The sequence below is a fragment of the Gymnoscopelus microlampas genome (genome assembly GCF_963454915.1).
Source record: "Gymnoscopelus microlampas genome assembly, chromosome: 1".
NCBI lineage: Eukaryota > Metazoa > Chordata > Actinopteri > Myctophiformes > Myctophidae > Gymnoscopelus > Gymnoscopelus microlampas.
Genome location: NC_139962.1, coordinates 35,809,643 through 35,823,781, shown reverse-complemented (window position 1 = coordinate 35,823,781; position 14,139 = coordinate 35,809,643). Strand labels below are relative to the sequence as shown.

The window sequence follows — 14,139 nt, the reverse complement described above, 5'->3', positions numbered from 1 at the left end:
TGAAATAGCTGAAGGTTAGCTTCCTAAAGCCTGATATAGTTGAAAACAAGTAATGTTTGACGAGCGACACGTAACACAAAGCTTTGTCGCTGAAGCATACATCAGGCTTTACAGTAGGTGTCTGGTACTGTATGCCAATATGTGTATTGGTGTCTTTGAAGACAAAGGAACTGGCTTTAACAATCCCACATGGTTTGCACACAGATCCCTCATCCGTGTCGGAATGATGTCAGGGGAACTTCATGGGAACATTGGCACAGTGTTTGAACATCTGGAAGGCATGTAATGGAGGCATACCTCCCAGGTCATCTGGTGTGGGACTCTCTTTCTCTCTCTCTCACACACACACACACACACACACACACACACACACACACACACACACACACACACACACACACACTCACCAATTGCGCTCTCACTCTATCTTTCACACATGCACAGTATGTTTCAGCCGGTGAGACAGCTGAGACAGCGTTTGAGCCTTAATAGGTGTGAAGTCGTGTTAGAGTTTATTTTAGACGTACGTCCTTCAGATCATCCATGGCTTTAGATCCATAAAAGCCTCTGACAAATGCTTCTGACATTTTCCAAATGATGTTCCAAGCACTCCCACCTACACACATTTCCGTCTGTCTTTGTGTGTGCGTGTGTTTTTATAGACATGCAAAGAGGTCACCGGTAGTCTACTCTCTCTCTCTCTCTCTCTGTCTCTCTCTCTCTCTCTCTCTCTCTCTCTCTCTCTCTCTCTCTCTCTCTCTCTCTCTCTCTCTCTCTCTATCTCCACTCCCATTCTGTCTACACTCCCATCCTGTCGACCACAGTCCTCAGAATGTAATGTCTGCTTCCCTCTCTCAGTCAGCAGCCGTTTCGTGAGACTTTTAAAAGAAACCACAAATGGCTTTTTTGTTTATGTTTTTAAGTATTTGACATCGCTGCTAGTAGTTGAAGGGTGCAATCATCGGTCTTTTTTATTTTTACTCTGGAGGACAAGAACCAGGCAATGCAGGGGGCAGCCCTGACTGAGTGTGTTCTAACTGGGATTCTTGGAGTTCTGAATCAGAGAGAGATGAGAAGTTTTAATTAGAGAGAAACTGGAGCGAGTTTCTTCAAAAAGGCATGGTTTCTCATCAGAGCTGAACTCCACTTCATGGCATTCGACAATGTGTCACCCTGTTAATTGGGCTCATCCTCTCTCACTTTTGATTTAAAAGTGCAGGTTAACCCAATCATCTGAAACCCCGCATAAATGCCAAAGCTTTCTTTGCCTCAGGCAAATTCTAACCGAGGAATATAGGGGAAACTAGCAGCTTCATTCCCCGGGAGAGCACTATTGGATATTTCCTTGGACAGACAACAAGGAGAGATGAAAATGCTCGTTAGCTCACTTGGATTGACTTCAAAGAAGTAAAACTCAAATCCACTGCTGTTAATGCATTTGAATCAACACCAACACAGCATGCAAGTGGAAAATGTTTTTCATTTACCTGGCTCTGGCTCTGGCTCTGCGGTGATAAAGGAAGTTAGTATCTAAACAATGGAGCTTCGTAAGAGAGTCAAGCTCAGCAAGCTAGAGCGTCACTGGCACTGTGGCGACACAACACAGGACGCATTTCAGTCCACTGTCACATGGAGGGAGGATGCAGGGGAACCAGCTACCACGCCGGGAGGATCCCGGAACGGCACAGGCTCCAACATTCTGCCCCTGTGGCCTTGGCGACGGTGTGTTTCCATGGCAGCAGGGTTGGTATTGGCTGTGTTGCTGGCGCTGGCTCAGGCCTGGCGTGTCAACGCCATCCACGAGAACCTGCTGTGGTTTTCTCAGCTCATGGTAAGGAGCAGACAAAAGATGTGTGCATTATGCACGCACACACACACGTGTATGTCTACGCAAGTTGAATGAAAATACGTGCAGCAGATGCTTTTGTTTTCATTTTGTGGTATTAGTGGGATTCGGGCTAACGATCAACTATTTGTGTTATGCTTTCCTGCTGCTCACTTACTGTTGGTTCTTTCTCTGTTTTACCCCCTCAGCAGAACTGTAATGATGCATAACCAAATGGAAATCTCTTGGGAAGCTATCTAAATAGCATGTGTGCGTGTGTGTGCGCACGCACGAAAACACACTAACATACTCTGTATAGCAGTCTGTTTACGATTATCAGTGTGAATCCTTCATTCTTCATGTCTTGACAAGGTATCTGTTTTCCATATTGTGAGTAATGACATGTCTGACTTTCATTTGCTATATTTGTTTTGGTATTCCTCCCCTGTTCCCTGTTCAGGAAGTAGAGCGTGAGATTTCCTTTCGGACAGAATGCGGCCTGTATTATTCCTACTACAAACAGATGTTGCAGGCTCCGTCCATACAACAAGGTATGCATGCAACTGAATGTCTTATAGGAACAGAAGCATGGATAAATGTTCACCATTCAGAAGAGGCACAGGCACGATTTGGACCTAGAGACCTAATGGCCTAGTATAGTACAATCTGATATTATGCTATATATTATGTATATAATATTGACTATTACATCCCTTTCCTCGAAAACTAAAGAGATCCAACACTTGGTCCCAACCCTGCTTGTTGACGCACTGTGCTTTGTGAGACATTAATGTAATTATTTTGTTCCCTTCACAAAGTCCGAGGTTGAATATAAGCATCCACCACAGAGTTTATTCCTGTATCTGTCTCTTCCAATGTGAAATTACATAAGAGCGCACCCACGCACGAGAGAGTGAGAGTGAGAGCGATAGAGCGAGAGACAGAGAGAATAGGTGGGGTGGTTAAAAGTTAAGCGGTCTGAGAAGGAAGAAAAGAACCATTTATTTCTTCCATCTCTGTTTTGTGTCTTTCCTCTCTCTCTCTCTCTCTCTCTCTCTCTCTCTCTCTCTCTCTCTCTCTCTCTCTCTCTCCGTCTCTCTCTCTCTCTCTCACTTAAATTAAATTAAAAAGAGCTTTATTGGCATGAGAAAACATAAGTTTACTTTGCCAAAGCAAGTGTAAATATATGTGTACATACACAAATGTATGCACTCTCTCTCTCTCTCATACACTCGCTCACTCACTCACTCACTCACTACTCACTCACTCACTCACTCACTCACTCACTCACTCACTCACTCACTCACTCACTCACTCACTGACACACACTCAGCCAACCATTTAGTTCTATTATGTCATCTAACTAAATGTTAGATTATGTCATCCAACTAAATGGTTGGCTATTTGGGCTTACTCATGGAAAGTACTTGAGGATGTTTTGGCCTCAGATGAAGCACACTGCGGTGATTAGTATGACGTAACCTGGCCTAAAGCTGGGAACCAGCTCTTTGTTGCTCTTTTGGAGCCACAGTTTATTTTTGCATCAAACCAAGTGGATTGTGATGATGACATAGTAGTACTTGCCTGTACGACGTGCATCCACTGCCTGCGATTGTGATTTATTATATAAAATTACAATAGTATTAACCACCTGAATCCCAGCATCCATATTCCTGGGGGGGACATTGGCCAAAAATGGCAGATCTACAAGCTCACAACATGTCACAATGCTTTTGTGAGCTTGTAGATTATTATCTTATTTTTGGGAGATGTGGTGTAGATAAAGAGAAAAAAGTGGTCCAGGTACAGAGCTAACTCAAGTCCAGTTAACTAAGTCTATACTAGAGGGTTTAAGTGGTTGATGCACAAGAGAGTCACATTCATCAAATGAATTGAGTAATTGAATTAGGCTTTAACCCTTTAAGACCGGGAACGCATCTCTATCATTTTAGATTTCTTTGGCTATTCAAAAAAAGTAGATATACAAGCTTGTAGATCTGCTATTTATTTTTTTTAATCTTGAACATTTATGCAAATCTTTGAATATATATATATATATGTTTTAAAGCGAACATTTTTAACTCCGATCTGTGCTTCTGGAGGTCCCTGGAACAACATTATTTGGAGATGGGGGTCCACGGCCAAATACATAACATTTTGGAGGTCCTTGACATGGAAAAGTTGGAGCACCACTGACAGATAAAGAAAAACATCACATGGATGCAACTGGGACGTATCATCAGTGTTGTAGCCTGGGGTCATAGGGTGTTTCGGGTCTCGCAACATACAACATACACCCTCGCCCAGGTGACCCAGCCAGGGTTGATCAAGCCCCGACTTACGTCCCAGTAGCACCCACGGTCAGTCCTATAGGGAAAGACAGGGCAGTCCGCTTCTCTGGAAGTACTCTGCCGGGACTCGGGGAGGCTCTGGGACGTGGAGGGACTAGGCTCTGTGGGTTGTCTCCTGGCCGGGCTCCTCCTTCGTCTCACCAGGTCCAGGACCTGAGCGCTGCGCCAGATCAGGTGCACCGCCCCGATCCAAACATTTCCTTCTGGCGTGATGGTTCCTTGGGCCGATACCACTAGATTGGGCTGTCTAATGGTATTAGCTCTGCTTGCGGTACGCTGCAACATAGCAACATACGTTTTTTCAAAAAACTGTTTTAGATTTAGAAGACATTTGTAGAATATATATTCAAAGATTTGCACAAATCTTCACGATTTTTCAAAAATAGCAGATCTACAAGCTCATAGCGTGGCACTCGGTGCCGCGCTATGAGCTTGTAGATCTGCTATTTTTGAATAGCCAAAGAAATCTAAAGTGACACAGATGCGTTCCCGGTCTTAAAGTGTTAATCAAGTATCCAAAGCACTGCTTCTTTGTGATTGCGATACAAATGTGCGGACGTGAACGTTGCATTTGTGCATTTCCAGGTCTATCAGAGCTGATCCATGACAACTTGACAGAGTCCAAAAGGACCGTCAATCTGTTACAGCGAATGAACATCTACCAGGAGGTCTTCCTCAGCATTATCTACAGACTCCTACCTGTACAGGTACACACACACATCGTCACAGTCGAGCAGAGAGCTTATATCTTTTAATGTTTTTTTCATAAATGAATACCCTTATTTATACTTTGTCACGCTAAAGTACTGTAGCACAAAATTGCCGATCTACAAGATCACAATGTGTTGAAATGCAATGTGGTGTGAGCTTGTAGAGCTGCCATTTTCACAATCTTTGACACATTGTGGAAAATGTGATAACATTTGGGACCTACAATCACATGCCCAAACTAGGGATGCCAGGTTGAACATGGTTAAGTGTGTGGGCTTTATAAATAAACATCAAACAACGTTCATATAGGTGACACACACATTGTCGCAGTCGGGCAGAAAGCTTATATCTTTTAATGTTTTTTCATAAATTGATACCCTAATTTATACTTTGTCGCGCAAAAGTATTGTAGCAAAAATAGCCGATCTACTGTACAAGCTCACAGTGTGTCGAAATGTAATGTGTTTATAAATAAACATCAAACTAATTTGTTTTTGGTAGATTATGCAGATTGTAAACTCGCCAATATATTTTGTCCTTATCCTTCCTTGTTACTGATAGACTTCAATCATCCAATCCACCAAACAACACTAAACAAGAGTTGGCATTGGCAGAGAAGATTTGTCACATTTTTCATTGGCACAACCAACATACTCAGCTGCGCTGCTCATACCACAAATGTCATGTTCCCTTACAAATGGGGCACCAATTAAAAGGGAAATAAACAGGCTTTGCAACTGTATAAAGTTATTGCCAAGAAGCATTGTTACAGCAGAGACATAATCTACCAAACACAAGAAAACAGATTTTTTTTTGTTCAAGGTTTGAAAAGCATTAGCAAGAGCTAGTGACTAAATAATAACTATATTGGATCAACTGAAACAAATGTTCTTTTTAACATATCCTGAAAAGTAACAGTTTTGGACATACAAGGTTTTTATCTGACGGTGACGATATACACTGCACTTATTCAGCTAAAAATACACTAGCACCAGACCTAAAGGTATCCATAATCATCTGTTCTGGATGAACAGCAACTATATGTAGAAAATTGGATGTTACACAGTAAAATCCTGAGTGTTAATTTAACTCTGAGATGGTACAAATACCCGTAATTGTCCACAATTGTACACTCTCCGAGTTACAAATGGACACATTAACACCGAGAATGTTACTGTGTAGAAGAAAATGAGGGGTTGCGAAATGATTAACATATCATTATTGCTACAATTTCTAAATTATTTGATTTGATTTATCTTGTTGGATTGCACGATGGAAATGAGTTCACTCCCTCAAAAGTATGTACATTGGTATTTGGTCTTTTAAATCGAAAATTGAAGATTTGTTGAAAAAAAAACAAAAAAAAACAATTGTGTTCAACAAGGTCAACATTTATGTCACACTGGGTTACGCAAAACAAAAAGCTATGTGATTAATTTTTGGTCATTATTGTTCAGCTCTATATGGGCGGATTACTGGGCACCACCATCTGTCAGTCGGTTAAAGAGCTACTGTGACATTTAACATTTTCTCTCTTCTATCATTTGTTAAACATCACATGACACACTTGCACTTATCACACAGTGGGGAGTGGGTTCTCTGTCTGTACACCATGTAACAGCTAGTTAGCATTGTTAGCGATCCCACTTCATGACATGAATGTCACGCAGTAAAATATCAGAGGAAACCATGAAATGTCACAATGTCCATAAGTATCAGTCACTGTCTTTTTAGCCAGTTCCCTGTCAGTTTGTGTGTGTGTGTGTGTGTGTGTGTGTGTGTGTGTGTGTGTGTGTGTGTGTGTGTGTGTGTGTGTGTGTGTGTGCACATGTGCGTGTGCATACAGTTGAGTAATCATCATGCTTGTGTGTGTGTGTGTGTGTGTGTGTGTGTGTGTGTGTGTGTGTGTGTGTGTGTGTGTGTGTGTGTGTGTGTGTGTGTGTGTGTGTGTGTGTGTGTGTGTGTGTGTGTGTTCCAGGCCTATCTGGAGCCTGTGTATTTTTACATCTACACGGTGTTCTCACTCCAAGCAGTCTATGTGATTGCTTTGTACCTCACAGCATGGCTCCTTTCTGGCTCCTGGCTAGCTGGAACACTCACTGCGGTTTGGTACATACTCAACAGGTAAGGGTTCATGACTTCATGTGTGTGTCAGGCAGCACATGCCTGTCTCTCTCTCTCTCTCTGTGTGTGTGCGTGCGTGTGTGTTAGCATGTATTTGTGTGTTTATAAATCGATGCAGGATGAAAGTAAAGGAACAATGAAACATTTCAGCTTTGTTTTTATTCATAACATCTGCTGTGTAGGCTTTGATATGCAGAAATGTCAAAGCTTAAATACAACAGCTGAATACAACATTGCAGCTATACTTCTGCTGGTAGAAATCCTTCCCATTGTTGAAATAATGCTTGATGAACATGAAGACAGGTTACGGATATGCAGAGTTCTGAATTGAAAGTGTCATTTTCAATTTGAAAAACATTGTATCTTATCTTTTGAGAGGAAAAGTATAAAATTACAAATTGTTTTAGCTGACTATATTCCACTATACACTCTCACCTCCACACTCGGTTGTCTCTCTTTCTCCATAATCCCTTCTTTATCTCTAGGGTAGACACCACTCGTGTGGAGTTCACCATATCTCTGAGAGAGAACTGGTCCCTGCCCTTCTTTGCACTGCAAGTGGCTGCAATCACCAGTTTCCTCAGACCACAACTCACTGCTATACAGCAGGTACAAATAGACAAACATGCACCACAAACTACAACCACATAAAACACCAAACACGTATGCATCACCATACACCAAAACCCACTGCTTTTTAGGGCTGCTGCTGTCAAATATTTTCTATATTCTGTTGATTACTTTTTTGTTTGTTTAAAGGCCAACTAGGTAACTTTTCAGATATGTGTGTTGGTCTAGAATTACCCTAAAACCCTGTCAATTAGAAAGACTCCTTAGGTTTTGAGCTTTTAGTCGTCATTCCATGTGTCTAAATGGTGGTTGTTTGCTGTATGTTGGACTCATGGTATCATTTCAATACAAATTATGCTCTATTCTGGATTTTAGTTTCTTCCATTGTTTTAGATAGATAGACCTTTATCCAGAGAGAAATTCAGTTGCCACACAACAGTAAGGATGAAACAAAGATACTGGTAAGAGTAGAGAACAAGTACAGAGTAAGTAGTAACACTAATACAAATAGGACAACAATATAACATCAAAGACATTATAAGGATGACTTAAGTCATCCTTATAAGTGTCAAGTGTGCATACACTGTATATAGGCCACCAGCAGTTTTAAATAGAGGTGTAGGTAATGTATCTTTTAAAATTATTCTTTGTTGTTATACTGTTACGTATCGGTGACACGCTATATATATATATATATATATATATATATATATATATATATATATATATATATATATATATATATATATATATATTTATATTTATATTTATATATATATATATATATATATATATTTATATATATCTTGGTTTAAAAAAGTGCTGTATCAGTAAAGCAGTACTTACTGTACTTTCTTAGTTACACACAAATTCGAATACACTTGCACATGGCACACACAGACAAATAAGCGCTAAATCGAACGTATTGACCAGTCTGACCCAATTGATTGTCCCTGACCTGCATAAAGAGTGCAGCTCAACTCTTTACTGCACCTCAGCACATCGCTTACAGCCTTAAGATTTAGGTCTTGAGAGACCGCATAATGGATTTATTCAGTGTTTATTCATGTAAACCGTGTGTGTGTGTGTGTGTGTGTGTGTGTGTGTGTGTGTGTGTGTGTGTGTGTGTGTGTGTGTGTGTGTGTGTGTGTGTGTGTATGTGTGTCTGTGTGTCTGTGTGCGCATGTGCGCGCGTGGTCTCGGACTTAATGCAGGATTTATCTTTGTTTCTTTGGTTTTCTGTTTTGATGTTTGTGTGTGCGTGCTTGTGTGTTATTCCCTCATCAGAAGGTGATGGTGTGGCTGATGTTTGTGACGACCTTCTGTTTCTGCCTGACGTGGCAGTTCAACCAGTTCATTCTACTGGTCCAGGCTCTCATCATATACTCACTGGACTGTATGGACCTTATAGCCAGCACGCAGGTACAGCCATTGTCATGGGTGTGGGTACAAGTGTGTATACTCAACCACTTGAATCTGCAGCATCCATATTCTGGGGGGAACATTAGCCAAAAATAGCCAATCTACAAGCTTGGCTATCTTTGTCAAAGACAATACAGAAACTCAGTCCAGTTGACTACTTCTAGAGGGTTTAAGTGTGGTTGTGGTGTTTGTTCATACCTGTGTGTGTGTTAGGGGTGGGACGATATATCGATATCGCGATATATCGCGATACTTTCTCCCGCGATAAATAATCAATATACTGCCGAAAAAAAAATAAAAAATAATGTATTCATTTTTTTCGTTTGTGATACGTTGTTTTTCCGACTCTGTATTTGTGTAATGATGATTTTGAACTGTTTGGTGCTATTTTATGTGTTTATTAATTGAATACAAGGGCTATCGTGATATAGCGTTGGTGAAATTTCATGCAATATATTGTGATATCGCAATATATCGAATATCGTGATATTATTGTTATCGAGGGCCTAATATCGCCACAGATATCGTATCGTGAGATACCCATATCGTCCCACCCCTAGTGTGTGTGCGTGTGTATTTGGGGCTTTGTGTTTACTTGTGTATCTGTGTTTGGGTAATGTGACTTGCTGTTTGTGTCTCTTTCCTTGTCCTTTGCTGTGTGTGTGTGTGTGTGTGTGTGTGTGTGTGTGTGTGTGTGTGTGTGTGTGTGTGTGTGTGTGTGTGTGTGTGTGTGTGTGTGTGTGTGTGTGTGTGTGTCCAGGTGACCACTCTGTATCTAGTCCAGGTAAGCAGTCTGCTGTGCGTATGGCTGCTCCAGTTCTGTAATTCAATGATCCTGGGTTCGCTGGTCCTCAGTTTCATCGTAGCTGCACTCTTCATCAAACACTGCCAGGTTTGTGTGTGTGTGTGTGTGTGTGTGTGTCTGCAGCTAACCTTATCTCGCAAATCGCTGGACCAATCAGCACCAGATGTCACTGCCAGTAGGCCGGAGAAGTACCTCCACGCAGATTTGTGTGCTTGTTGTTTAACAACCAAATAGCCATGCTCCCTCTGGGTTATGGGATCTAAACAGCCGCCGCATCCCTCCTGGTTATGGGATTGATGTCACTTAGAAAGACTCAGCCATCCCTTCGGGTTATGGGAACTCTCTCACTTGTAAACACTTCTCTTTGCTCTAGTTGTTTTTACTGGCAAAATGCTACAGAGTGCACCTTTAAAATGCTCCAAAAACTGCATTAATCAAACGGATAATGAAATGGCAAAAGAATCCGGTTGTGTCTGCGTGCAAAGACATACATGTGTTTTCACTGTGGTAGAGCCAGCTGTTATGAGGCCAGGTTGGCTGTAATCGCTCTAACCCAGTGGTTCCCAAACTGGGGGTCGGAAGCCCCAGGGGGTCCCCAAACTATTTTGGGGGGTCCCCAGATGATTAGCTTAATGTGCAACATTGCTTTCTCACTCAACAGTACAGGGTACCTGCACATTTCTTTATGCACAAGACCTTTTTAATGGGGCACGGTGGCGCAGTCGGTAGCGCTGTCGCTTCACAGCTAGAAGGTCCTGGGTTCGATTTCCGCCGGGGACGCTGGGTGCTGGGGGCGTGTCTTCTCCTCCGCGTCATCAGCGCCCATACCCTAGGTGGGGTTGGCGAAAGGGCCTACTCTGTGTGGAGTTTGCATGTTCTCCCCGTGTCTCCTAGGGTAGTTAATACCCTCACAAAAACATGTAGTAATCCTGGTCACTATACTGCCTCCCTCTGGTCAGCCGGGGCGCCTGATGGAGGGGAAGGGATTGGTTGGAATAACGTGTTCCTTCCACGCGCTACGTCCAACCAGGGAAACTCCCCCCTGTCAGGTGACAAGAAGGTCAGTTGGCTCTCATGCATTGAAGGAGGCATGAGCTCGGCCCTGGCCTCCCGAGGCTGGTGGGGGGAGTGTAGTGCCCAGGATCACTTAGCAAATTGGCACCGGGTGAAAAAAGGGTTACAAAATCGAGGGATAAAAATAAATTTAAAAAATCCTTTTTAATACCAAATTGGCCAAATTGTCAAGTATTACTCATAAGAAATAGGCAAACATTGTGAAAATAGCCGATCTACAATCCACAACGCCTCGCAGTCTGAGATGTTGTGAGCTTGTAGTGCGGCTAATTTCACAATATTTATCTGTGGAACCGAGTGAAACTTGAAAAATCTTGCATATTTGTGCAAATCTTTGAATATATATATATATATATATATATATATATATATATATATATATATATATATATATATATATATATATATATATATATATATATGTTTTAAAGCAAACAAATCTTTGCTTCTGGAGGTCACTGTCACAAAATATGAGATTAGGGTCCGCAGCCAAATATGTATAATTTTGGGGGTCCTTAACATGAGAACCACTGCTCTAACCGACCTCTCCTGTGCTCTGTGCTCATCTAGCCTGGTCTGAAGACAGGAGGCCTCGTTGTTCGCCTTGGAAAGCTGCTGCTGCACAGCCTGCTGGTCCTGTCACTCACAGTCACTATCAACTATCTGACTAAGGTACGTTGTTCTTCTATCCTCTTCTGTTCTTAGACCTTCTCTTTCACCATCCCATACCCTCTCTCTCTCTCTCTCTCTCTCTCTCTCTCTCTCTCTCTCTCTCTCTCTCTCTCTAAAATCATCAGTGTTTAGGGCTTGTGGGCTCACTCTATTTACATATATATGCATCTCTGAGACATGTTGACCGTATCTTTGTGTGTGTGTGTGTGTGTGTGTGTGTGTGTGTGTGTGTGTGTGTGTGTGTGTGTGTGTGTGTGTGTGTGTGTGTGTGTGTGTGTGTGTGTGTGTGTGTGTGTGTGTGTGTGTTTACAGAAAGCACTTCAGCTCAGATCAGATGAGCACATCTTTAAATTCATCAAGTCTAAACTTGGATTTGGTTTGACCAGGTACACACACTGACACACACACACACACACACACACACACACACACACACACACACACACACACACACACACACACACACACACACACACACACACACACACACACACACACACACACACACACATACACGCTTGTTTGTATTACTATACTTGTGAGGGCACAAACTTTTTGATTTTATGGATGCCGTTTTCAACCATTTATTAACCATAACCCTAAAGCCGATCTACAAGCTCACAACGTATCGCAATGTAACGCGTTGTGAGCTTGTAGAGCAGGGGTCTGCAACTGGCGGCCTGCGTTTATTCTACATTTTATTTTACAATATCACGCTTACAGTCACATATGCACTATCATTATAGCTATAATGTCCACATAGAGAAGGTATCCCCCCTTAAGAATGCTTATAATTACTTTTATCCACATTGAGAGTGATTGCTGCTTAAGCCGCGGAACGGTCCTACTGTCACACAGCTGAGCTGACTCTTGCTGCTGTCAGTGCTTCAATTACGCTTTCTTGCCTCTGTCAAAGACCACTTTGAAGGTTCCATGATTCGTCATGTGTTGCCGTATAAAATGATATCGGGCAGCCAACACTTTACTTTACTGCAGAACACAACAGCTTTTCATTGATGCAACAAGGTAGTAGGGTGAACGCAGAAATGGACAGAAACTTATCCATTCCTCTTTAAATCCCCTCTTTTCTTCCTAACTTGCTGATTTAAATGTTTAGCGAACTCAAGCAGCAACTAGAAAAAGTGCTCCTCGGAGCACAGGTCTCAGCCAGGTCAGGTAGGTTATTGTGGGCCAGCAATGTTCGGAATTCAGTCATTAAAAAGGTAAGCAGACTTAATGTTAATGTTGATGAAGTTATTGCACAGACACAATATGTTGATTTGTGGGAGTGTAGAGTATAGTTTTGTGTTTGAGCTACTGTTAATTGTATTGTTTTTAATGTGAAGTGGCTTGTTATGGTGTTAGTCACAGTTTTTGGATGGAGGTTCCTGGTGGCACTAAAACAGGTGTGTGTGTGTGAACATTCACGGCAATTGGACGCTGTGTTCATGATTTGAGGCATTTTGTTCAAAACAAGCCACTCCTGCAAAGTTTAGATGCCAATCTTAGTCAATCGGACAGATCCGTCTTGATCTCATGATCATAATGTGTACCGATTCGTGTGATGTTTGGACAAAATGTGTAGGAGTAATATAAAAAATATATATTTAGCAAAAGTCGGCCTCATGGTGGCGCTATAATAGGCCAATGTGAAAAGGGTGGCATTTCTTCCTCGGCCTTTCATGGCAATCGGAAGCTGCGTTCATGATTTCAGGCATTTTGTAGTGTGACTGATGATCTCTCACATAATTCATTTCTACAATATCTACAATATTCTTATCCACAATCCTTAACAAAATTACTTTCAAAGAACACATCAAGAGATCAACTTGATTAACTTGTCGAGTATGTAACTGTTATTTGTGTATTTCTTTAATTTGACTGGACTTTTTTTTAACTTTAATTTGTATTTTTAGTTGTATTGTATTTGTATTGTATTGTATTTGTTCAGGACCCCAGGAAGACCAGAGGCTCATTCATGTGTCTCTAATGGGGATCCTTTAATAAATATAAACATTTGCGAGTACAAACAATGGTTGTTTACTATGACAAATATACCTTAAAACCGACTAAATTGCATGCCAACCTCTCCTCTACTCTGAGCCATGAGAGACTGGCATGCAATCTCTCAGTGCTTTGCCTCACACCCAATGGATAGTGCAGTGCAAGCCTTGCAGCTTTATTCTGAGCTATTTGAAGTCTAACTTTTTTAACCATAAAACAACCATTTCTCTTGTGTTCACTATGTGAACTATGTGGACTTCACTATGTGGACTATTTCTCAAATTCAACTATACTCCTGTGGCCATTTGGCCCTCACAAGTACAGTACACACGCACGCATGCAAGGAGCCCACACACCCACACCCACACCCACCCACACACACACACACACACACGCACACACACACACACACACACGCACACACGCACACGCACACACACGCGCACATACACTTGCCCCCTGTTGGTTTCCATTATTTACTAGGTGCCAGTGTTGTGGCACCTAGAGTTTTAGTCTATGTGAATAATAGATGGCAGGGTAATGCTAGCAGGCAGCTCATTGATCACTTGCTATGTGTGTTG

At 41.8% G+C, this 14,139-nt stretch overlaps 1 protein-coding gene across 1 annotated transcript in view; it reads left to right on the top strand.

Moving 5' to 3' along the window:
* dpy19l3 (dpy-19 like C-mannosyltransferase 3) overlaps positions 1 to 14,139 on the top strand; it is a 50,905-nt gene that overhangs the window by 6,970 nt on the left and 29,796 nt on the right. The window contains exons 4-11 of the mRNA XM_084046934.1: positions 2,286 to 2,376; positions 4,762 to 4,883; positions 6,866 to 7,011; positions 7,497 to 7,620; positions 8,869 to 9,003; positions 9,764 to 9,895; positions 11,453 to 11,554; positions 11,867 to 11,940. Of these exons, the coding sequence (XP_083903060.1) occupies positions 2,286 to 2,376; positions 4,762 to 4,883; positions 6,866 to 7,011; positions 7,497 to 7,620; positions 8,869 to 9,003; positions 9,764 to 9,895; positions 11,453 to 11,554; positions 11,867 to 11,940 (926 nt within the window). The remainder of the gene's footprint in view (positions 1 to 2,285; positions 2,377 to 4,761; positions 4,884 to 6,865; positions 7,012 to 7,496; positions 7,621 to 8,868; positions 9,004 to 9,763; positions 9,896 to 11,452; positions 11,555 to 11,866; positions 11,941 to 14,139) is intronic.